Raw genomic sequence first — 23878 nt, forward strand, 5'->3', positions numbered from 1 at the left:
CTGGCGGGAGGGCGTGGGAGGGCATGGGAGGAGGGGAGGGAAATGGAGAGGGACCTGGGATTGACATGTGAAGCAACCTTGTTTCTAATTTAAATTTAAATTTAAAAATTAAAAAAGGGCAAAAAAAAAAGGAAAGTAATAATTCGTGGCATTTCCTATCAGGTCCAATCAGGGGCAAGCATATGTCCTGATGTACCTCCAGCCTTTAAACCTCCTGCCCACGTGATCAAACACTTAAACACTTTGGTGCAGAGGGGTCAAACAAACATGTTTAGGGAATGAAAAACATGTGTCTTGTTATCTCCCATAAACAATAGCCTATCTGTCTTTGGTCAAGGCATTTGCAGATCAGAGTCATTTTTGTTTCATGAATCTCCTAGGCATAGTAATTAAAACTTAAAATGTAACATTGGTTTTCACAACAGCCCACACTGAACATTGTTTATGGGTGCTTGGGAAGTGTGGGGTTTGTTTTGTTTTATTTACTAGGTCGAGGATTTAAACCTTGTGTTAAGATAACCAGGTGGTGTTTTTGTACAGGGCTATCTCCTGTGGATGAGAATTCCTGGACAGAGGCCACGTCTGCAAGAACCTCAATGACTGTAGACTTAAGAATGTTGCAGGTCCAGAGACTAATTGCAATTTATCTTAGGCTATTTTTAGCCCAGCACACAACCATTCCTGGCTCCCCTCTAAGTTAGAACCTAAGCCCCAAATTACAGATAAAACCTTTGGAATCTATTAACAATGCCTTAAGTTCCCACCAACCGAAAAGTTATGAGTCATCAAACCGCGTCTGAGGCTTACAGCAGAGATTTTTCCACAGTGCTGCAACTATCCAGTCAGTGTTACACCAATGCATTTGAAAAGCGCCTTGATTTATGACTTTCCTTGTTCTGTCACCATAAAACTTCATGAGACTGCTTCCAAATCGGTGCATGGACTTGTGGTAATCTAAAGCTGTGTTTCCAGGCCATGGTTACTCACATTTTCCTATTCCCCTTGAGTTGAGATTTGTGCTTTTTGTGTCCACACCTGAGTCAAACTGCTGTCTTTCCCAGATCATCTGTGCTCACCTACAAAAGATCATCACCGCTGGGCTTGTTGACTCCTGACTTCCTTCACTGGAGGAGGGTGTTGGGACCCTCGCCCAAATATCCATCCCTTGTATCCACTTTGCATGCCAATTCTGCCCTCTGTGCACTTGGCTTCAGGGAGCGTTCGTAAGTCAGGAAGGACTGGAGGGAGGCTCCATCTACGTGGCCATAGAGAAGTCATGATACCATCAACCCCAGGTGCAGCAGACCTTCCTTCCAGTGCGGCTCCTTTGAGGCCAGCCATGTTCCTGCCTGTAACCCCCTCACCCACTACCCTGTCTGTAAGCCTGATAAGCTCACTGGCCTTCCAGAACCACACCTTGCTTTGTGATTTGGACTTCTGGAAGAGGGGTAAATGTTATGTCTTCCTCAGGGAAGGAATTTGAGCAGCAGATGTCATTAAAACAAACAAAAAAAGCACTTTGGCCTAAGATGAGGTTCCATGGTCACAGCTTGCAACTGTCTAACCTCAGAAGTTTTCTGTGTTCTGTTTTACCATGATTTGAACTTTGGAGCAGTGATGTCACTGACACTGGTGGCAAGGTCAAATACTCACCTCTGGTTCCTTGGCGGCCTTCCATCAAGAAGAGAATGAAACCAGCAACAGAGCTGAAACCATTGTTTCCATTTGCTTCCCCATAGCTCCTGACTGCCAACCCAAGACTTAACAAGTGTGCTACAGGCAAATCATATGTTCCTAGAGACAGAACAGCAGAGTCATGAGTGACTGGACTCTGGAGCAATGCAGACCAACTGGAAGCTCCTCGAATCCCACCCATTGTTTCCATGGCTCTCCTTAGTCACCATCTGCAATGTAGGCTGATGATCTCAGTCACAGTCCATACCACAAAGTGGTAACCACACCTACTGCGTTAACAATTATCACAGAACTATAGGACTACTAAGTGAAAACCAACAAACCAACCCAAAGGAGCCATTAGAAAAGGTAGAAATAGCTGCTATCTGAGACCGAAACAAGAGAAACAGGAACACTATACCTTGTAATTTAATAGGAGACCAAAACAGGAAAAATATATCTTTGCCGTTAAGACAGTTAAGAGTAAGTTCCGGTCTGTCCTGTACAGGGTAGGGTTTCTGTCTGTAGTTGAAGAATAAGCTCCTGTTTGTCCTGTGTTAAGTCCTTGGAAGTTAAGGTTTCTATTTGTAATTAAGAATAAGTTCCAGCCAGGCAGCGGTGGCACACACCTTAATCCTGGCACTTAGGAGGCAAAGGCAGGTGAACCTCTCTGAGATTGAGGCCAGCCTGGTCTACAAAGTGAGTTCCAGGACAGCCAGGGCTACACAGTTGGACCCTGTCTCCAGTAACCAAAATCCCCCTCCAAAAAATAAATAAAAGTTAAAATAAGTTCTTGTTTCTTAGATCTTGATGTAAACTACAAAACATGTTCTCCAGCTTACACTTAATTTCGAGTCTATCCATATAATGCTTATCCTAACCCTTGCTCCTTTCCTTTCATTGTATTTTCCTAACAATGTGTAACCATCACTCCCCCTGCCCCTGTGAATACCTTTTTTCTCCTATAGACAGGACCTCAAGAGTCTGGAAGGGGCTACTCTCTAAAATCCTGACTTACAGGTAAGACAGCCTGCTGGCCAGTCCCAGGTACATCCCAAAACACAGCTTGCTTCAGTTGGACATTCGTGGATCTGGTCTTTTCTCAAGATTCTCAGGTCTAACAGCTATTCAAACTATGAACAGTATCTCCTGACAGCAAGGTTATGGGCAGTTGTCTTAACACATAGATATTATCTACATGTATCAATTATCTTTTAAAGTAAAGCTCCAGTGAGCACACCCCATCCTACAGCCACTGAAACACATACTGTTATTCATGCTAGAACTTCTGTCTGTCAGTAAAGGGGTTGGGTAAAGAAATGGAATTTTCTAGAAAGTAGCTGTAAAAATCGTATGTGGAAGGACATAACTGACCCTCAGAAGTCGTCCTTTGACCTCCACCCATTCATGTGTGTAGGTCTTCACCTACATAAATCAATCCAATAAAAATAATGTAACCCATCCCAGGGCCTGGAGAGACGACTCAGCAGGTAGAAGGGGCTTTGCAGAGGACCTGAGTTTGGTTCTAAGCACTCACATTGGGCAGCTCACAACCACCTGGACCTCTAGCACACACAGACAAACTTAAACACATAATTTCTCAAGATAAAAAAATTAAAAATCATACGCCGTATGAGTTTGCTTCCCCAGTAGATTGATTGCATGGCCATGCCACGAAGCTACAGATCTAAGAAAAGAACACTGTGGCACTGACTAGCTCACACTCCACTTTAAAAGCCTGATACCAACTCCCGGAGGCAGGTCTTTAAGACCTGTGGGCAATTTTTTCACTTAGTTCCACAGTTTGCTGCGTCAAACACTACATTCCTTTTGTCATCATCTCTACTCTATGGTGGTAATTTTGCTGTAGTCATTAGAAAATTCTTTTTCTTTCTACATGGTCATCCGCAGGGGTAGCTGTTTTAGAATGTGATTGTGTTACCTTCAGGGAGCTGATTCTTACCCCTTCGAAGAACGGAACTAGGGAGGTCAGGTTCTGTGTGTGATTAATCTATGCAAACCTTGGGAGTTCCTGGTGGTCATATGCACCAAGGAATGAGGTTGGGCAGCACCATCTCACCCCGAGCCTGCAGCATTTCTTCCTTTCATTCTGCGAGCTACTTCAGTTTCCCTTTAATAACCCACTCCACGCCTGAATAGCTCAGAAGAGGTTTCGTCATTGGTTATCAGAACACTATTAGACGCACCTATTGCATTCCTAGGTAGCCTTTGCCAGCAGACTCTTCACACTTGCAAGCACTTTTTTCTCCTTTTTCTTTTAACTTTTGATTCTTGGTGGATTTCACCCCATGTGTCCTGATCCCACTCATCTCCCCTTCCCCTTGTTTCCACCCTTTGCCCTGGCAACCTCCCCTCCTTTGTACCACTTCCAACAAGCTAGGTGGTCTAGTCCACCAATTTCCACCAGAGAAGAAGGTATACCTAAAGCTAGATAGCATAACGAAGGCCATTGCTTGACAGTGGCAAGAAATGCCAGTCCGTAACTATAGTGGCTTGAAAGAGAATGGCCTCCATAGACCTTTATATTTGAGTGTCTTGTTCCTGTTTCGTGGACTGTTTCAGAAGGACTAGCCGTGTTGCCTTGTTGGAGGAGATGCGTCGCTGGGTTTGAGGTTTCAAAAGCTGAAGTCAGGCCCAGTCTCCCTCTCTCTACCTTTGGCCCAGGGTATAAACCATATCTGCCTGCTTGCTGTCACACTCCCTACCATGATGGTCATGAGCTCACCCTCTGAAACTGTAAGCAAACCCCCAAATAAATGTTTCCTTTTATAAGTAGCCTTGGTCACCGTGTCTCTTCACAGCAATAGAACAGCAACTAAGACAAAAACCTTACATCACAGGGAATACGTTTGCTCTTTGCTGCTATAATAAATTGCTATAATTTGCAACAAAGCTCTATCATCTTAAAGTTCTGTGGGTCAGAAGTCAAAGGCAGCTGTCTATGGACTAAAAATTCCCTAGGATTTAGATTCTTGCTGAGGTTTCTCTGTCTTTTCAGAATGTATATCTCTATGCACATTCTCTGGTTTCAAGATGTTGCTGTGTTCCTTGGTTCATGGTCTCCTTCCTCCAAGTGTGAAACCCTTCCCAGCAGGCCAAATCCTTGTCACATTTGATCATTCTGGTATCTTTTATCTGCTTTTAAGGACCCTGTTATTAACTGGGTCTGGGATAATCCAGGATCATCTCTTTTAATTTAAGATCAACTAATGAGCAACCTTAATTCTATACACATCATTCATTTGTCTTTGCTATGTCATGACACACTCACAGGCTCTGGCAGTTAGTGCACAGTCACCTTTATGTCATTTTTTGCTTACCACAGGAGTCAGCAGGAGAACTAGACCAGAAATAGTCAGTTGGGCACATAGTACAGCAACAGAAAGCAGTGCCCATAGGAACAGTCCTTGGGCTGGGGCAACAGCTGAGGTCCTGTTTCACAGTCTAAGGGTAACTGTCGATCTACATCAAGAGGTACACTGTGCATGACATTCACATGGCACCAGGCTGAAAAGTTTATTAGAAATAGTTTTGAAGGGTTGTTGCAGAAATATAGTCACACTAAGCTAAGCACGGGGGCCACACCTATAAGAACAGCATTTAGGTGGCTGAAGCAGGAGAATCATGACTTCAAGGCCAGCCTGAGCATCAAAGCAAGATTCTGTCTCAAAAACAAACAAAATATATATGGTTAGTTCCCCCCCCCCCCCGTCTCACCTGCTATAGCACGAAATTTCATTTACCAAGGTAATTAAGCAGGGAGCCTTACTTTCTAGGAATGTTAGAATTTACCTTAAATTGATGGCTACCATTCTCTTTTACATAGCATTCGCTAACATTCGTCTTTTTTTTTTTTTTTTTTTTTTTTTTTTGGTTTTTCGAGACAGGGTTTCTCTGTGGCTTTGGAGCCTGTCCTGGAACTCGCTTGGTAGTCCTGGCTGGTCTCGAACTCACAGAGATCCGCCTGCCTCTGCCTCCCGAGTGCTGGGATTAAAGGCGTGCGCCACCAACGCCCAGCAACATTCGTCTTAATCTACCTAAAATGAATTGAATGAGAATCAATTAAATAAACACAACTTCTAAGCATTGTGAGACTAAAAGTTTAGACATAAAAACATTCACATATACTTACTTCTATAGCATATTCTAAGCATGAACATTTGCCTTCTTTAGGAAGTTTCAGAGAATCGATGAGGGGACTGAGCTCTGACTTTATCATATGCAAAGAGTCTGTTAAAAGTTTTGATCTCTGCAATTTTTAAATCATGTAAGATAGATAAAATTCATTTTGAATTTTTGGTTTTTGTTGTTACTGGTGGCTTTATGTTTATTTTTGTTTTTGTTTTGTTTTGTTTTTTGAGACAGGGTTTCTCTGTGTATACCTGGCTGTCCTGGAACTCACTCTGTAGTCCAGGTTGTCTGGGAGATCCGTCTGCCTCTGCCTCCTAAATGCTAGGATTAAAGGTTTGTGCTGCCACTGCCCGGACGTTTTCAATTTTGTAATAATATAATTCTAATTTCAATGTTTTTTAAATGTTAATTGTAGATTCTATATCCAGAAAAGTAAAATTGCCATCCTAGAATAAACATTAGAATTCCATACCAAGAATATCAAGGTGTTATTTCTCAAGTCTTTCCAAAATAAAACCACAACGACGCTGATGGTACACAAGAGCTCATCCCAGGACTGTGGCTCTACAAGTATTAGCATGCCACAGACACTGGCGAACAATCTGCCCTAACTTTGAACCTGAAAACCAAATGCTGCTATGAAATGATGTGACCAAACCAGGAGATGGCTGTTACCAAAACAAAGCATGGGCATGCCACCAATCAGAAAAAGGAACAAGAATAACATTACACAGAAGACATGTTTTATACACTAACCCTCACAAGTGTACACATAATTCTTTTTAGATCCAGAATGCTTAGCTGACTAAGTTGATGACAAACACCATCTATAGACTTCCAAATGCTATTACTAAATCCAAAGTCAGTGTGTAGGTATCTGTGCTACACTACTCTCATAGATTCTTAGGAAATAGAACGCCTCTCACTGGTCGACACACATATCCTCATTCTTCATGTTTCTCTGCTTGGACTCTGTTCACAATTCATTTTCATCCATTTCTGTGGGAGAAGTCCTATGGGTAAAATAGGACGAATAACCCCCGTCCTCAGGTATAGGACTCTGTGCTGGCCAGTTGTTTTCTTGCAAGAGTGGTCTTGGAGACAAGATAAATTGAGTCTCAAAAGATTCCACTGACTCTCCATCTTCCTTCTCCAAGAGAAACTGATACTCTCCAAACCTGAGCAGGCACTTGTAAGGCAAGTCCATTTTATTGAGGTAGCCAAGCTCCTGATTGTCCACCATCAAACTGGTCTTCTTACTCATGTTCTTAATTTCAAATGAGAGAACAGAGCTGTTGAACTGTTTAAATGGCTGTAAAGCAAACTGAACTCGGGAAACCTGTTTGTCCTGAAAAGTATACCGACAGATGTTGGAATTCCGTCCAAATTTCACCTCTTCAATAGAAGGAAATTTCTCTTTGTTGCAAAACCTTATTGATTTAAATATTCCACTTTGCAGCTGGCCAGGATGATAAACAGTCATCTGGAGACAAGTCACGGTCTCTTCTGTGTCAGCATCTTCAAAGGAGGACATGACGCTCTCTGGCCTGCAAGAGTAGAACCATCAGGTTAGCTCAGCCCATACAGCCCTCTCTCTAAATGTGGTAGGGGATTCTAAACTAAGACAGCAGCACACAGAATAATATACAAATCCCTCTTCTCTCACTTTGACCATTTTCATAATGTGATGATTATTAACAGAGCAGTGATTCAGGAGAAGCAAAAGGACATCTCAATTCCTTTCTCCTTTCAGTAGTGACGCACACCTAGAAATATGACGGATGTACTTTAAAAATAAAATCAGGTGTGTTGCGATAGCACACCCTTTTAATTTTTTTTTAAGATTTAGTTATTATGTATATGGTGTTCTGCCTGCATATATGCCTGCATGCCAGAAGAGGGCGCCAGAAATCATTACAGGTGGTTGTAAGCCATCATGTGGTTGCTGGGAATTGAACTCAGGACCTTTGGAAGAGTAGCCAGCCTAACCTCTCCTCTGATTCTTGAGAAGTGAAGGCAAAAAAGTCATGAGTTCAAGCCCACCCTGGGCTACCTAGTGACACTTTACCAAAAACAAGTAGTTTGGGTTTTAATATCTGCAGAAGATCTATACACAACAAAAACGTACAGTCTATTAATTATAACATGATTACTATAATTTGTGAAACATTTTTTTAAAGCTTAAAGGTTACAAAGAGGGCTGGAGAGATGGAGTAGCTGCTAAGGGCATTGGTTGCTCTTCCAGAGGATCCTGGTTAGCTGCCAAGCACCTGTATGGTGGCTCACAATCTTCTGTTACTCCAATTCCAGGGAATGCAGCACCCTCTTCTGGCCTCCTCAGGCACTGCATGCACAAGGTGGACATACATATATATATAAGCTACCCATATACACAAAAAATAAAGTAAAAAACTTTTAATTAAAATTATAAATAGTTGCAACATTGTCACCTTATATAACTAAATTAGTTTATATTAAATTCATTCTTGAATTTCTAATAGATTAATGTTTAAAAAGTAAATACTTTGAATGATTCCTATATTCTATGATTTAGACATTACATTTTTAGCAACTCCCATGAGGCCGGCTCAGTACCATGACCTTTATGTCCGTGTTTATTTTTTGTAAATGTCTTAAGAAGCAGTCATTAATCAGAGTAATTCCATCTAGCTACTTTTGGCCTCCCTGGAGCCTTAGACCTGAGGTGCCCCACCTAGAGCTCACAATACACACAGCTCAATTACAACGCTGCTGGGATGGGGTGTTGCTGACAGGATTACAACAGGAAAGGAAAATTCATTTCTTATAACTTTCTGAAGATATTTTGATACAGAACTACCATTAAAAAACCTGACAGTTTGCTGGGCGTTGGTGGCGCACGCCTTTACTCCCAGCACTCGGGAGGCAGAGGCAGGCGGATCTCTGTGAGTTCGAGGCCAGCCTGGTCTACAAGAGCTAGTTCCAGGACAGCCTCCAAAGCCACAGAGAAACCCTGTCTCGAAAAACCAAAAAAAAAAAAAAAAACTGGCAGTTTTAAAACTCTACATGCACATATGACTTAAAAGTTCAAAATAAAAATAAAAAGCATTTTGAAACAAGACTCTCACTCAATCCCAAGCTTTTATTTTTCTGTTTTAGAGTCAACTACTACAAAGTTGACTTTAACTTTACAAATAGGTTCTCCGCACAAGCATAATTATATGAGCATGCACACATTCGTGCACACACCCATGTGCACATGTACACACACACACACACGCACACACGAATGCATGCAAGCACATGCTTTTCCACAGAGAATAATTTCTCTCATACAAATAGAAACACATTATATGTAGTTCTGGACCTTGACGGCTCCATGAATATGGGTGACTTTTTGCCCTAGCCACACAATTCCTTCCACCAAGTGTGGTTGGTTTTTATCTACTCGTGCTGATTTAGGGCTTGGGAAGCAATAGTCTTCAATGAGGTTTTATGTGCATTGGTGTTTTGCCTGCATATGCCTGTCTGTGTGAGGGTGTCAGATTCCCTGGAACTGGAGTTAACAGACAGTTGTGAACTGCCATGTGGGTACTGAGAATTAAACCTGGATCCTCTAGAAGAGCAGTCAGTGCTCCTAACCACTGAATCATCTCTCCAGCCCCAATCAATGAGGCTTTATAATTAAGTAAAATTAATAGTTGTGTTAGTTGTATTTATAACAAAGCAAATACTGGTTAGTCCTAACCTACTATCTATCTTAGATGTTGGTATCAAAACTATGCAGGTTTGAGAACTGCTTTCACTATCCTTTATCTTCGCCTTTTACTGTGTTGTTTTTCTTGAGAGGGTCTGGTGGTTTGAATGAGAATGTCCCCATAGACTCATATATTACAGTATTTGGTCCCCAGTTGGTGGAATTCTTTAGGAGTGATTAGGAGGTGGGACCTTGTTAAAGGAGGCATAGAGATGGTGGCCTTTGGGGTTTCAAAAGTTCACACCATTCCCAGTTAATTCTCTCTGCCTGGCATTTGTGTTTCAGTGTGAGTTCCCAGCTTATGTTGCAGAGCCATGCCTGCTTGCCAGCTGCCATGATCCTTATGATGAAGGTCACGGACTCTAACCCTCTGACACTGTAATCCCCAAATAAACTCTTCTGAAAGAAAGCCTTGGTCATGGTGTCGTACCACAGCAATAGAAACGTAACTAACATAGGGTCTCATTATATAGCCCCTCCCAAACTTTCCATCATATAGTGTGCTCATTACACAGCCCCTCTCAATTTTCCCATCATACCCTGTGCTCAGCACATAGCCCCTCCCAGTCTTCCCAGCATACCCAGTACTGTCTGCTTTTAAGACATCATTTTTCTCTGTTTTACAAAGTCATGCTGTTAAAATCAAGCTCTGTTCATTTATTCCATAAATGACAGCTGAGCAAAATGTCCTTTGTTAACTTAGAAACTAACATTTGATTTTAATTTTATATTCATATCTCTTAGACATGGTTGCAGCCTACTGAACTTTGTAACAAAGTAAGAGATCCTCGTGTAAGTTAAAAATTGAAAGCAGTGAGAGGAATCCTTAAAATCTTGGGCCAAAGACAGAAAAATAAGTGAAATTAAAGCCAGCAAGAATTGGCTAACATGCAATTGGTGGAACTGATCAAATCACTTCACACTATCATTTGAATATACTTCAGTATGATAATCAAGTCTCATTATTCAAGAAGCAGACAACATGAATGAGAATAATTGCACTATGTTATGCAAAAACGTAATTAGCAATTGATAAAAAGAATTCACTGTTGTGACTCTTGGCTGATAACCACTTTCCTGTTTGCTTCAAATTTTTCTTCAGTAAAACTGCACTACACTTGCAAGTTAAAACATCAAAATGAAATGTTGGATTTGGAAGACGCTTTGGCTGGCAAAGCACTTACCTTGCCAGTGTGAGGACTGTACCCAGATCTCCAGGACTCACATAAATGGAGGAGCATGTCACACATGATCCCAGTGCTGGTAAGAGAGCAGGCAGTCACATGCAGGTCCCTGGGGTTCACTGACTAGCTAGCCTAGCCTACTTTGCAAAAAGTGTAGGCCAATGAGAGCCTTTGTTTCCAAGACAGTAGTAGATGGCTGAGGAATAACACCCGACCTTAGCCTCTGGTCTCTACCTGCATGTGCATACATATATGTACAACATAACACACACACACACACACACACACACACACAGGGTTTTCTGATAAGAAGCAAAGAGTTTTAAAAAAAAAGAAGAGCAGAAACCATCTCCATCTTTGTCCAGGGAGTACTTCAACTCCAGCTCATCCCTAGGCTTCAATGGTTACAAAAGAACTATGCTTGAAAACAAACAAAAGAACCAGTAGTTTTCCCAATATAGCTAAATATTGTTTTGTATTCTTTATATAACCCATGAGTTTGCAGTTCTGTCTGGTGAGTGGATCTATTTGCCCAAAATGTCTGCTGCTAATAGGTTCTCACACCTGGGACCCAGGTCAGATGTAGCCCTCACTGTAAGGGGAAAGCTGTCATCTTCTTTAAGTCAGGGGCCCACGGTAGTCTTGGTGTGTATTCATTCTTAGAGTTTGGTGAACCTCTGAGTCCACCGCAAACCCCAGGGTAGAGTGTTGGTTGGCCCTTGTTTTCATCATTCCCCAGCCGACCCTTTGGAGATGGCTCCTCTGCTCTAGACTGACAATGACATCAATACGAATAGAAACATGTATCACTTGTGGAACATATGTAGAAGCTTGTTTCCTGGAAGATTTTTTTCCCAGACAGGTTTCTCTGTGTAGCCCTGGCTGTCATGGAACTCATTCTGTAGACCATGCTGACCTCAAAAGTTCCCCATCTCTGCCTCCCAAGCACCAGGATTAAAAGTGTGTGCCACCACCAAGATGTTTTAAGAGCCACCACTGTGTAGTTTCACCTTCCTTTATGCCTTTGCCTCAATATCAACAGCCCCCTAAAGAAGTAGTTCCGGCTGAGGACCAAAGACGGACATGTAAGGCATATATCATATGTATGAGCAAGAAATCCGTTCTTCCCTGAGATTCTCAAGGCTATCCTTTACTGCACTCTAAGGAAGCCTAAGATAACTTCTCAGGAAGATGAAATGATGACAAATTGACAGTTAGAAGAACTTCTACTCATGATATGGCTCCTTTCATATGCTAAGCACGGTACTGAGTCCTATACTTGTACCATCTCAGTTAATCTTCAAAATAGTTCTACAGATTGCCCCTTTACAGGTGAGGGAGTTAGACAGAATTTAAAGAATGGTTTCAGGTATACAAAATAAAAAGGAGCCAAAGCCAGGATCCAAACTGTAATGCACTGTCTCTTATCACTCGGCAAACTGCCTCCCTTCTGGGGCTAACAGTTATCCTTTGCAAGCTATAGAAACAGGGGGGGGGGGCACTCAGAATTATGTGTGTTGCTGTCAGCAAGATGCCAACCTAGACACCATTGTCAGAGAGGGAAGTGCTGCTGGAGGGCCTCATAGGAGGATGTGGTCCAAAACATCAGCTTTGCACAAATGCCAGTCGCCCTTACGCCTGCATGTGAGAGTGAGCACAGGCCTACCATTCACTGGCAGCCGTGCAGGTCATTCAGGGAGTCACAAAAAGGACCAACTAATCTGTTAATTCCCAGAAGCCCATGGTCCCTCTACAAAGTAGCTTGATTCTTTAACACGTCAGTATTCAGTAGAAAGACAGAAACAAACTACTAAAATGACAAATTTAAGAGGAGGAGGAGGCTCAGAAAAAAAAGTTTTTGAACTCTGCTAATTTTAAATTACCAAATACACAGAAGGCCAAGAGGCTATCCAGTGGTAACAGTGTTTGTCTAAGAAAAGGGAAACCAAGGGCTAGGGGCAGGAGAGACATTTCTCACCTCACACCCTGCACCTTTGGAATCTGACACCATGCTCACTAAGAAATGTTTTTCCTTTAAAAATAACCACAAGTCATCTTTTTTGTGGAATAAAATGAAATTAGAGATGCTAAAGTATCACTAGCAATAGAGCATTACTGTTATCTGATGCCACAAAGTTGTAAAACACTAGCATCTGACCAACAATGATAACTGTCAACAGAGAAACTTTTATACGATAAGCGGATGCATAAGATGAAATGAAAAGCAAGTTCTGCTAACAGGCGTGAGCCAAAGGCATGGGCCTGGCACTCCAGACTCAGTGTTGGGATGCATGCCGCATCCCAAGAGGCACACACTCACCTTGAGAGCCTTCCCGTGCCACGGCCAGCTAGATCAGGACTCCGGAGCCTTCTCCTGGGGGTGGGGTGGGGAGAGAGATATGTGTAGTTGTGTTAGGTGCAAAGCAGCAGCGACACCCCGACTACACACACAGAACAAAGTGCTCCTCTCTGACCTCTATGTCCTGTGGAACCAGTGACAGACCCCAGGCTCTGCTTTTGCTGAAGGTTGATTGGTTCCAAATGCCACGAATGCAGAGTGATGTTTTTACTACAACGAACCAGGTGGACAAACAGTTTAACAGGAAGTTTGCGCGTCCCCCTCCCCTGGGGGGGGGTTGGTCACGCGTGCCATTAAGGTTCCTCGGGTTTTGAGAGTTGGTTTTGTCTTGTTTAAAACAATTCTAGCTGTAAATGGAAGTCCCTCTCAATGGTGAGCTGGGGAAGGGTCTCCTCCTAAAACGTTCACCCTCACCTCCCTCTGCTCCAGCTCTTAGTCTCTAAGAGAGAAATATGATTGCCAGAAGGACATTTCTATTTTCAACAAAAGCTTTTCTCCCAGACAAACACCCGAAACTGAGATGGTAGAAGGGGAAGAGAAACTTGGAAGGAACAAAAGACAGAAAAACGATCTTCTTGCCCAACTCCCTCAGTTGCCATGGCCCCGCGGGGCGGCTTACAAGACATCTGTACGCGAGTTTTACGCCTAAGCAGACCTGCTGTGCAGAGTCAGCAGCCTTTTTGGTTTCCAGTCTTGCACAGAGAGCGAGGGAAAGCAAGCACCAAGAGTGGAGAGCGTCGGGCGAGCCCCGTGCTTTTCACGTCCTGGCTCCTCAGTCTCTGGCTCTGCCCACCCGCCAATTCCAACTCCCTGCGGAGCCTCCCCCAGCACCCGGAAGTTCCTTCTGATTAGAAAGCCCGGGAAAGTCCCGGAACAGGACAGTGGCTGACTTTCTCGTGATCCGTCTGCAGCTGGGAGGTGGGTCTGGATGAACCTTGTGCACCCAGACCGGCTCTCCCGGGAGACTTGGGCTGGCGGGAAAGTCTCCCTAGTTCAATGACAGCGCGAGCGGCGGGCGACCAGGATGTCGGCTCGTGAGCCAGAATGCACAACCGGCATTCTTTTTCTGGTTTCCGATTAGATAAAAAGTTTGCAAAAGAACAGCCGGTGGCACTTCACTGGTTCCACAGGACATAGTGGTCAGAGAGGAGCACTTTGTTCTGTGTGTGTAGCTGAGGTGTCGATGCTGCTTTGCACCTAACACATCCCCCGCCCTCCCAGTATTACTCGGGCCCTCCCCTTGTTTAATAAAGATCACATGTTTTATAAATCTGGGATCGAGCTGTCTATAATGTTTAAAAATTTCCTTATTATATAGTGCACGTCTGCCTGTAAACCAAGCTATGGAGGGTCGGCAGATGATAACACCCTGAAAACTTTTGACAAAGCTGCCCTCTTTCTCGGAGGAGGAAAAAGAAAAAGCTAGCGACAGTCCTCACCCTCACCCCAAAACCTCACCCCAAGTTGCTGACCTACAGATACCTGGGGAATTGAAGGTCCGTGAGCCTTGCTGAGCTTCTGGTGGAGGCGGCAGGATGCGGCCTGGTGGGGGGACCGTCCCTGCCACCGCTGTGCGAGCTCGCCGAACCCGCCGGTCGCCGCCGATCCTCCGTCGCCACGGAGCCTCCCACGCGCGCACCAGGAGCGGCCTCCCACGGGTGACCTCGGCAAAGCCCTCGCCGGACAGGAAGCCCGCAAAGCCAGCCAGGAGGCCACCACCGTCCTCCAGGCTCCTTCCCACAGGAAGCCCTGCCCCCTGAAGCCTTTCTGAAGTCTCCTGACCCGGTTTGAGGAGCAGGACACCCGGGTGACTGCACCTTCTCCAGCAAGAGGCTGCTCTAGACGACATGTGACCCGGGAGCTAGACTTTGACAAGTGAACTGGGTCCCTTCCAGGTTAAGGGCTGACGTGGGATGGGGTGGGATGGGGGACCGGCAGAGAGTTGGAGGAATAGTTAGGACTGTCAGGATGTGTGCCTGCTCTCTGACCTCCGGGAACCATCTGACTCCTCTCTGCAGATGCTCAAACCCCAGGAGAGCGGAGTGGGTAAGAGTCCAGACACAGTGGAGACAGGGTTGGAACCTGCCTCGGGATGTTGCCATCCTGCGCATGAGCAGTCCGTAAGATTCTTCACCTGTCACTTCTGGCTGACCATCCCTTCCTCATCCAACACAGGACTGAATGGATGGTGAGAGGGGGAGCACCACTTTCCAAAGTTCCAGGAGGTTGGGATGGGAAGACCAGAAGGCAGGTGTGGAGATGGGTCACAGTGGGATTCTGTACAGGGAGAAAGGAGTGGAGGGAGAACACCGGAGAGACTGAAGATGTAGCGGAAGGTGGTCCTCCGGGCTTGGTAACCCGCATAGCAGTTCAGAGTCATCCCATGGGAGCCATTTATTTGTCTGGACTCTTTCCTCAATTTCAGGGGAAGCGCCTAGTTGTAGGTCTTTCTCTCTGGCAATAAAAATGATGTGGACTCTGTTAGCGGTCTACTAGAGGGCTTTTTTTTTTTTTTCCAAATTCAGTTGAGAAACGAAGGGTGGGCAAGGAAGTCTGCATTTAAGTGAGGCAGATTCCGGTAAGGGCTGTAATTTTGTTAATTATCAACATGTTTTTTTTTCCCCCTTGGAAAAAGAGACAGCCGTAATTTCTTCTTTCCGTTGAGCAATACCAAAGGAAGATAAGACATGGCCAGCTTGATTGGGCCAAGTAAACTCATACAATAAAAGAATGTAAAAAGTGGAGTTTCTGCTCTCCTATCTTTTTGTTGTTGCTGGTTTTATTTTTAGACATTATCTTGTCACGTAGCTCAGGCTACATTCAATTTCCTCCTGCCTCAGCTTCTTGAGTGCTGGCATTATGAACCTACCCCATCACACCAAACTCCTTAATCCTTAAGGGTAAGTCAAAGAAAATGTTTAAAAAAATAGGGAGAGTAAGTAAGAGCAGTAAATTAGTGAATTCCATCAAAGGGCATTACACACAGGTATGGAAACCTTTACTTAATACCATTAATATATAAACAGGGGCTATTGCTAACACTGATAGGGATGCAGGTGAAAATTCAGGACACTAGAGCACATTCTTTTAGCTTCCCTGAACTGACTGACTTGGTTGATCCAGCATTTGACTTTAAATAAGCATGCAGTTTGACATTAGAATCTAATTCCAGTCACAATTGTTTCCCTCTGACAACTGGTGGTGGTCCATGCCTTTATTTCCAGCACTTGGGAGGCAGAGACAGGGGGATCTCTGTGAGTCCAAGGCCTGCCTGATCTACAGAGTGAGTTCCAGGACAGGCTCAAAAGCTACATAGAGAAACCCTGTCTAGAAAAAAACAAAAACAAGACAAACAAATAAATAAAATAATGGTCTTAAAACTGAAAATGAGTTTGTGAGCAACAAGAATCAGGCAAGCGTGTATACCTCGGAGCTTCTATTGCTTGGGGACTGAGGGATATTTCATTGTGGCTGCAGTTACTGGCCAGTGCTTATCTCCTTCCATGTAGTTACAATATGGTCATTCCAGTCATCTCAGCTTGCCAGACTTCTTGACAAGTGACAGAAGACCCAAAATGAGTCTGAAACCTTGACTCAGACAAGAGCCAAAAAGAAATGTGCCCACTTGTTTCTGTAATTTCAGTTTGTTGAATCCCCTGAAGATCCCCAGGGGACATGCACAAAATAAGTAACCTCAAGTCACTCATTCCCAGGATTAGGCAGGCAGTCTTTTCTGATTGTGCCTTATTGTTGTCCCTTCCTATAAGACCATTAAAAACAGTTTTTAAATGAGATTATTTCACAAAGTTACTTCAGATTTTGCTTTATTTTTATTCAAAGTCAAATCTTAAGCAGAGTCACGTTTGTTAGCTTGGAGAAAGGCGCAGCCCTGAATGTTTGGCCCTTACAAATCCGCTGAACAGGGAGAATAGAAAAAATATCAAAATATATTGCATGAGAGTCTTGAAAATATTTTTCCTTAATCTGCTAGGAACATGGCTGTTGGAACTCATGTTTCATTTCCTCTTCCTCTTCCTTCCACGCCCACCCTCTCCTCCTCCTCCTCCTCCTCCTCCTCTCCTCCTCCTCCTCTCTTCTACTCCACGTTCTCTTCTTCTACAGTTTCCTTAAAAGGAATAAAGGTCTCCTGTACAGCCCGGTTTGGCCTCAAATTCATGCTTTTGCTGCCACAGTCTCCTCAGTGCTTACAGGTATGGGACACCTTGCCCAGTTCTGTGGCTTCCTTTTTGAAAAGGCAGCAGAGCTTTGTCTTCGCTTTGTTGGGGGGGGCAGGGAGTTGTGAACCTAGCCTTTAACGGCTGAGCCCTCTCTCCAGCCCACGAATTCATCTTTTTGTCAAGATGATCTTAAGGAGTGAGGCTTCTTGAACTCAGAGATGTGTGTGGCCGCCAACATCCTTTACGCCCGAGGCTAAACTCCTTCCCCAAGGAGTTAGTGAAGGCCTCAGCTCACTTTTACACTTAGTCTCCTGTGGCTGAATCAAAGAGTGATGTGGGGTTCATAGGAAGTGCACTGAGGCTGAGCTGAGCTCTTTAGGGAAGTGGATACTGCAAGAGCCAGGCCTGAGTCGTATACTAAGTCAAAACAAAAGTGAGCAATACCATATATGTTCTTAATACAAAAGGAAGGGGTGTCCCATCATAATGTGACTTAGTATTTAGTTTGAAAATGGCATTAAATGTCCACAATCCAACACATTTCTATCAGTCCTTCAACAATCTGAAACACACACACACGTTCTACTCCTGTTTAAAAATTAAGTAAAATTTTGTCAAGACTCTGCTATTCAGTTGATGTTGTCTCACTGTAATGGTCTACCCATCATCTCTACCAATCATCATGATACAGGTTCCATTTGATTTCTAACTACCACACCTAGAAACTTTGGTCAAGTGGTTCTGTTTTTAAAGTTAAGACTACAAGAAAGGGGTTGTGGAATCTCCCTCTGTGGCTAAGGAAAGCCACTGAGGCTAAGTGTTGCTGGTGTGTCCCTGAATAGAAGCCCAGAGAGGCCATTGTGTAAAGCTGTGAAGGTGAAGCTTGGATTGTGTTGGAGACTCCAAGACATTGGGGATTCCAGAATTGTGAGGTATCTACCAAAGAGAGCTGCAGACCCAGTGTGGAAACAGCTCAAGAGAGAGAAATATGTGGCAGTCAATGAAGTAAAGAACACTTGTATCTCAGAAAGATACTTTGAGCTTAGTACTTTTAAGCAGTGTTGAGACCATTATAGACTGTGGGGACTTTTGAAGTTGGACTGAATGCATTTTTTGTATTATGATATGGCTACAAGGCTCTGGGGACTAGGGAGTGGAAATGGGGTGGTTTGAATAAGAATGACCTTCAAGGGCTCACATATTAAAATGGTTGGCCACCAGGCAATGACACTACTTGAGAAGGATCAGGAGGTTTAGCCTTATTGGATTAGGTATGGCATTATTGGAGAAAGTGCACTTGGGGTAGACTTTGGGGTTTCAGAAACCCAAGTCAGTCCCAATGTCTCTCTCTTTCTCTGCCTGCAGATCCAGATATAGAACTCTCAGGAATATGTCTGCCATCACCTCTCCTGTCCACCTGGCATTCAGGCAGGACTAGTATCAAGTGCATGACCTGATTGATTCTGTTGTCACCTTGCTGAAATTCTCAACCAAACAACTTTTGAAGAGGAACTACATATAATTGTTGCTGGTTTTGTCTGATATGAGGTACATACTTTTTTTTCTCGCTGCCATTTTGGAATTCTTTCCCCAAGTTCTTTGTAGATCAAATCCCTCTTTTTCTCCATAAATCCTAGTTTATGGTCTGGTTCAATGATAGTGGCTTGTTAAATATATGTCAAGCACCGGATTTGATTCTCAGAACAAGACTGGGGGGGCGGAGGAGGAAGAGGAGGAGGAGGAAGAGAAGGAGGAGGAGGAAGAAGAGAAGGAAAAAGAGGAAGAGAAGGAGGAAAAGGGGAGGAGGATGAACAGTCATCCACATCCTAGTATTGTATTTATCTTACTGATAACCTTTCTTTTCTCTTGTCCATCCCCTTGCTCATCTCTAACTCCAGTTCTTTTTTCACTTATCTCTAAATCATTTACTCCTGATTGCTGTCTGGTGTGTGTATTTCCACCGTTACCAAGATTAACTGAGCCCAGCTGTTATGATAAAGCTAGTGGGGGACCTTGGCAGATTCCATAGCAGGTGAGGGTTACTGAGATGGAGGAACAAGCATGCCAGGAAGGCAGAGCTTAAGTGAGAAATTTTATTAGAAAGGGGAGAAAAGGGGGAAGGAAATAGAAAGGAGGTAAAGAGATACAGAGACACTGAGAGAGGATAGAAGAGAAGAAGAGATAGGAAAAGCCCTGTCTGCCCCAGGGGAACTGTGGGGAAAGATAGTAGAGAGTGAGAAAGAGAGCGTAAGTGGGCGGGGGTCTTTCTTTTAAAGGGGTCCTTTGAGTCTGCCTGTAGACTAGTACTCATGGAACTCTGGGTTGACCAGGGTACTGCCTGACTGCATTCTGCCAGGTGACAGAGGCAGGCCAGCTTAATGCCTGAATCCTTATATTCCCACCTTTATTTATTATTAAAAAGGTGAGGAGTTAGGTGTGGCAGGTTAGGGAATAAGGGCATCAAGTTCTCAAGACAACTTCCTGCTGACATGGGGGGGCATTGACCATCTTTGGGGGACCTGAGAAAGCTGGGGTGCTGCCATGTCCTGGGGTATCTGGTTGTTTCATCGCAGCCCAGACTGTATGGAACTCTCTGGCACCTCTTAGACCTGGCAAGATGTTGGCAGAGTAGATGACAAGGTTAAGTTTAGGAAAAAGATATTTTCTTAGGTCCTGGTCGTACTTGAGGTGAGGAGGATCATAAAATGAGGGAGAAGTTCCCCAGGGTGTCCCAAGATGAGGGAAGAGAGTCCTGGGACCAGGGAAAGGTTAAAAACATTTATCTGTAGTGAATCTGACTTGTTTGGGTGGGTCCAAGTCTGCTCCCTGAAATTTATAAGATTCCTTTGAGTTTGTGAAAACATAAGTTTTAGACACATTAGCACCAGCCACCAGCTATGTCTAGAATATGACAGTAGTTTTGGAATTCAGTTTCTTGATTGAAACCATATTCCACAGTCCAATTTTTCTACTTGTACCGTGATTTCTTCCCGCCAGCTGTCTGTGTCCCACTGCTGTCTCAGTCCCCAAATAACACACGAGACACTATATTAATTATGAAGCCATTGGCTGTTTGCTTTGGTTTCTTAATGGCCAGCTCCAACTTAATTATTGACCCATAATTACTAATATATATTTTTATAAGGTCTTATCTTACTGGGAACGCAGCCTCATGCGTCCTCTCTTCCAAGATCACATGGTGACTCTACCCTTTTCTACATTTCCCAGAATCCTCCTCGACTCCTAGTCCTACCTATCTTGCTTCCCTATTGGCCAACAATGCTTTATTTATCAACCAATCAGACAAACAAATACACAGAAGGACTTCCCCCATCATCTACTCAAAGTTTTGTTTCTAAAATGTATTCTTTTTTATTAGATACCTGAAAGTTTTCCCAGATCTGCCAGTGTTTTCAAGTATACATAAAAGTGCATACTAATTATGATGAAGCATAAAGTACTCTTTGTGTATGCTAACTCCTGCCCATATAGCCAGCTAATTCTTAGGTCCATCCTCCTGTACCCACCTGGCACCATGGGCCCTGAGGGTATTGCTTGTATGCACCGTCAGCACCCACAGCTCCAAGGCAGCACTTGGCATAAACCAGACATTTCTATCATGTTATACAAATAACTGAGGGACATCAGTTTGTTTCAGCATTTTATATTCAAAACAATAAAGCCTAGATGAGTGTGGTAGGGTAGCCACTTTTTCTAAGTATGTAATAATGTACTTCCTTTATAGTGTACACCTCAGACATTTACAATAAGTGAATGTTTCACTGTTAAATTTCTACTAATAACTGTTATCTTGGAAAAATTTCTGGTGCTCAACACTATGATTAAAAAAGAAAACATTGCATTTCATGTATCTATGACTCTGAGAATTTTGCCAGGAATCCTTATCAGCGACAGATGTGGCCATTGTCCAAATTCTATGAAGATAAATGAATCAGCCACTGTCTTCTTCTCTTTTGTTTGTATCTTCTTATATTTCCATGTTTCCATTGCCTTCTTTCAGGCACTAAAATTTCACTCCTTCCCAAATAATCCTAACTTTTTTTCTCACATGTCCCCAGCCATGGTTCTACAAAAGAGGAACATATTGAAGTTGATGTTAATCTTTTATTATAACTTTAAATAATTTCAAAAGATTTCTGTGTGGTTTTCCTAACAAAACCCTACATATTCTTCTTCTCTTTTTTCCCCACTCTCCTTGAGACAAGGTCTCACTCACTATGTGGCCCTCGTTGGCCTGGAACTCGCTTTGTATACCAGGATATCAGGCTGGCCTTCAACTCACAATTATTCACTTGCTTCTGCTTCATAAGTTCTGAGATTAAAGGTGTGTGCCACCAGGCCCATGCAAATTATTTTAAGGGCCAAACAAAATTATATATCAAATGATATGGCACTCCCTAACATCTCTCTATAAAGGCATGAAGTCTTTTTTAAATGACTGAAAATTTTATATTATTCCTTCGTCTCTCTATGTTTCTATTTCTGTTCCATTTCCTTCATAGACTTTTCTTGTAATATAAAGCTATATATCTTTAAGTTTTCATTATTTGCATGCAATTAAAACATGCATAAATTAAAACTATTTCTCTTCTTTGCTACAGACATTATTGAATACATGCTTTAAAGACTTATGTATTTACAATACTTACAATACTTATATTTTTATCTTGTAATTGATTTAAAAGACAAATACAAAGTTATACATCTGATTAACAAATAATAGAGTACTATTTAAGAGTGCATTTCTCAATGAGATTTATGGCTTAATAAATTAGTTAACAGATACATATTACATAAAGCTACAATAAAGCACGTTCCATGAAAGTACATACATAAAAAGGAAACTCTTAAATAAACGCATGGAAAGTTTTGTTATAGCAATTCTGTGTACCTCGCTTGAGCAACTTCTTTTCTGTTTGTTTGTTTTTTGAGACATGGCCTCAGTATGTAGCCCTAGCCATCCTGGAACTCACCATGTAGACCAGGCTGGCCTTGAACCCACAGAGATCCGATGGCCTCTGCCTCTGGAGTGTTGGTATTAAAGATGTGCACCACCACTGCCTGGCTGCTTAAACAACTTCTAAAGTCATATATGAAGAATTATTGTTTATCATAAGTTAGTTTTTAGGCAAACTAGTTTTTGACTGTTTGATTCTTTCCTTCCACTTATTGGGTAGAAAAGTTGGAATCTAGCCAACTGACCGTATTATTCGCTGCACAGGTAGGGAGCCATTCACTTTCTCATTTTTGGGGTTGTATGCCAAAGGATTACCCAAACCCAGCAGGTTTCTATTAATAAAATCCATTTTTTATTTACTCTAAACCTTTTCACCAAAGCAGACTCAACAGAAAGAATTGAGAAAGTTAAAATATCGTTGATCGCTTCATCTTTTTCAGTAAAATATATTTTGATAAACGCCTTATCATCTTCGCATACATTCTTGACATGCTTTTGTCAACACTTGAGTCACAAATTTCATTTGCTTCATCGAAGGACAAACGAGTCAGCAGACATGTTCTTTCTGTTGGGAAACTGCAGGGAAGCTCCTTATTTGGACTTGGACAGAAGGGAGTCAGTCACCCAAGAGTAAAAAAACAGATCGCCAATGAGATATCACCAACGATGACACTGTGTTGACGTCATCCAAAGACAAGCTCTAGTAGTCTCATTTCTGTGCTCCGTCTCGGAGTTAGAGCGCAGACAACTAGGAGTCACACAGGCTCGTGTATCAGCATGTTTATTTGCACTGGAGGAAGAAGCTGGGGTTTTTCTGGCAGAAGGTGCCAGCCACAGTAACACAACTCCCAGCAGACGTTTCCAGGCAGCAGCCACCAAAGGGGCGTATCCTGTGGTGGAGTTACACAAGCAGGTTCTGAGCCAGTAAGGGCTTTTTCATTTCACATTCCCCACTTCCTGAAACCAAAGCCGTTGAGGAGAAACGCTTGGGCCGGAATTCGGGATTTTCAGAGTCACATTGCTGGTCTTAAGTGTTTCTCCCTTTCTCTGGGATAAAAGTGAGTACCAGCTTTCCAATGAGAACTTGCAGGAGATGCGGGTGCAGATGCAGGGTAGAGGTTTTTCTCAGAGGTGCCAGCGGTAGACTCTGGGGCTCCACCTCCTAGACTCGACCGTATTTAAAGAACTCTGGGGCTCTAAGAAACATTTGTGCTTGTAGAAGTTCCTTATGTAGGTTCGGGGGAGGAGAGAGCAGAGGTAGGGCTACCTGCAGTAGTAGGCTTCAGTTGTTGTGAAGGGGCGGGGGAATGAAACTTTTAAAACAATATAAGGATTAATAACAATGCGCTTTGTCACGGAACTTGCCCGACCTGCTAGTGAACAGCTAACCTTGTTTCTCAGTAAATCAGTGTTTGATGAAGTCACTACAGGACTGTTGGGATTACTTGCTTGAAACTGGGCTTGTAGCACACAAGGAAGCTGCTGCTTGCACGAAAGAGTCAGTAATTTTGCCAGGCCAGCGCTGGATGGAAGTCACTCTGCACGCTTGGGAAGAAGATAGGAATTCTGGCTACGGGAAAGATTTTTGTTAAAAAGGAAGCATGAATAAAAATTAAA

The 23878-nt window shown here is 43.2% G+C and overlaps 2 protein-coding genes across 8 annotated transcripts in view; one reads left to right on the forward strand and one right to left on the reverse strand.

Moving 5' to 3' along the window:
* Positions 1-6547: 6547 nt before the first annotated feature.
* Tifa (TRAF interacting protein with forkhead associated domain) lies at positions 6548-15002 on the reverse strand. 6 transcript variants are annotated; one of them, XM_040751813.1, is made up of 4 exons: positions 14588-15002; positions 13067-13120; positions 10747-10822; positions 6548-7373 (listed from the first exon to the last, which is right to left on the reverse strand). In XM_040751813.1, exon 4 carries the CDS (start codon positions 7358-7360, stop codon positions 6803-6805), a length of 558 nt encoding a protein of 185 aa, XP_040607747.1. In that variant the 5' UTR covers positions 7361-7373; positions 10747-10822; positions 13067-13120; positions 14588-15002; the 3' UTR covers positions 6548-6802. The 6 variants fall into 6 exon arrangements, with proteins under 6 accessions (XP_040607747.1, XP_040607748.1, XP_040607749.1 ...); XM_040751814.1 differs by lacking the exon at positions 14588-15002 and adding an exon at positions 13761-14561; XM_040751815.1 differs by lacking the exon at positions 14588-15002 and adding an exon at positions 13221-13735.
* Positions 15003-23207: 8205 nt separating this feature from the next.
* The window catches only part of Alpk1 (alpha kinase 1), a 111989-nt gene continuing 111318 nt past the window's right edge, over positions 23208-23878 (forward strand). For both annotated transcript variants that reach the window (XM_040751816.1, XM_040751817.1), the window contains exon 1: positions 23208-23319. The gene's annotated coding sequence lies outside the window, so the exon portion shown is untranslated. The remainder of the gene's footprint in view (positions 23320-23878) is intronic.

The sequence above is a fragment of the Mesocricetus auratus genome, unplaced genomic scaffold (assembly GCF_017639785.1).
Source record: "Mesocricetus auratus isolate SY011 unplaced genomic scaffold, BCM_Maur_2.0 Super-Scaffold_100009, whole genome shotgun sequence".
Classification (NCBI taxonomy): domain Eukaryota; kingdom Metazoa; phylum Chordata; class Mammalia; order Rodentia; family Cricetidae; genus Mesocricetus; species Mesocricetus auratus.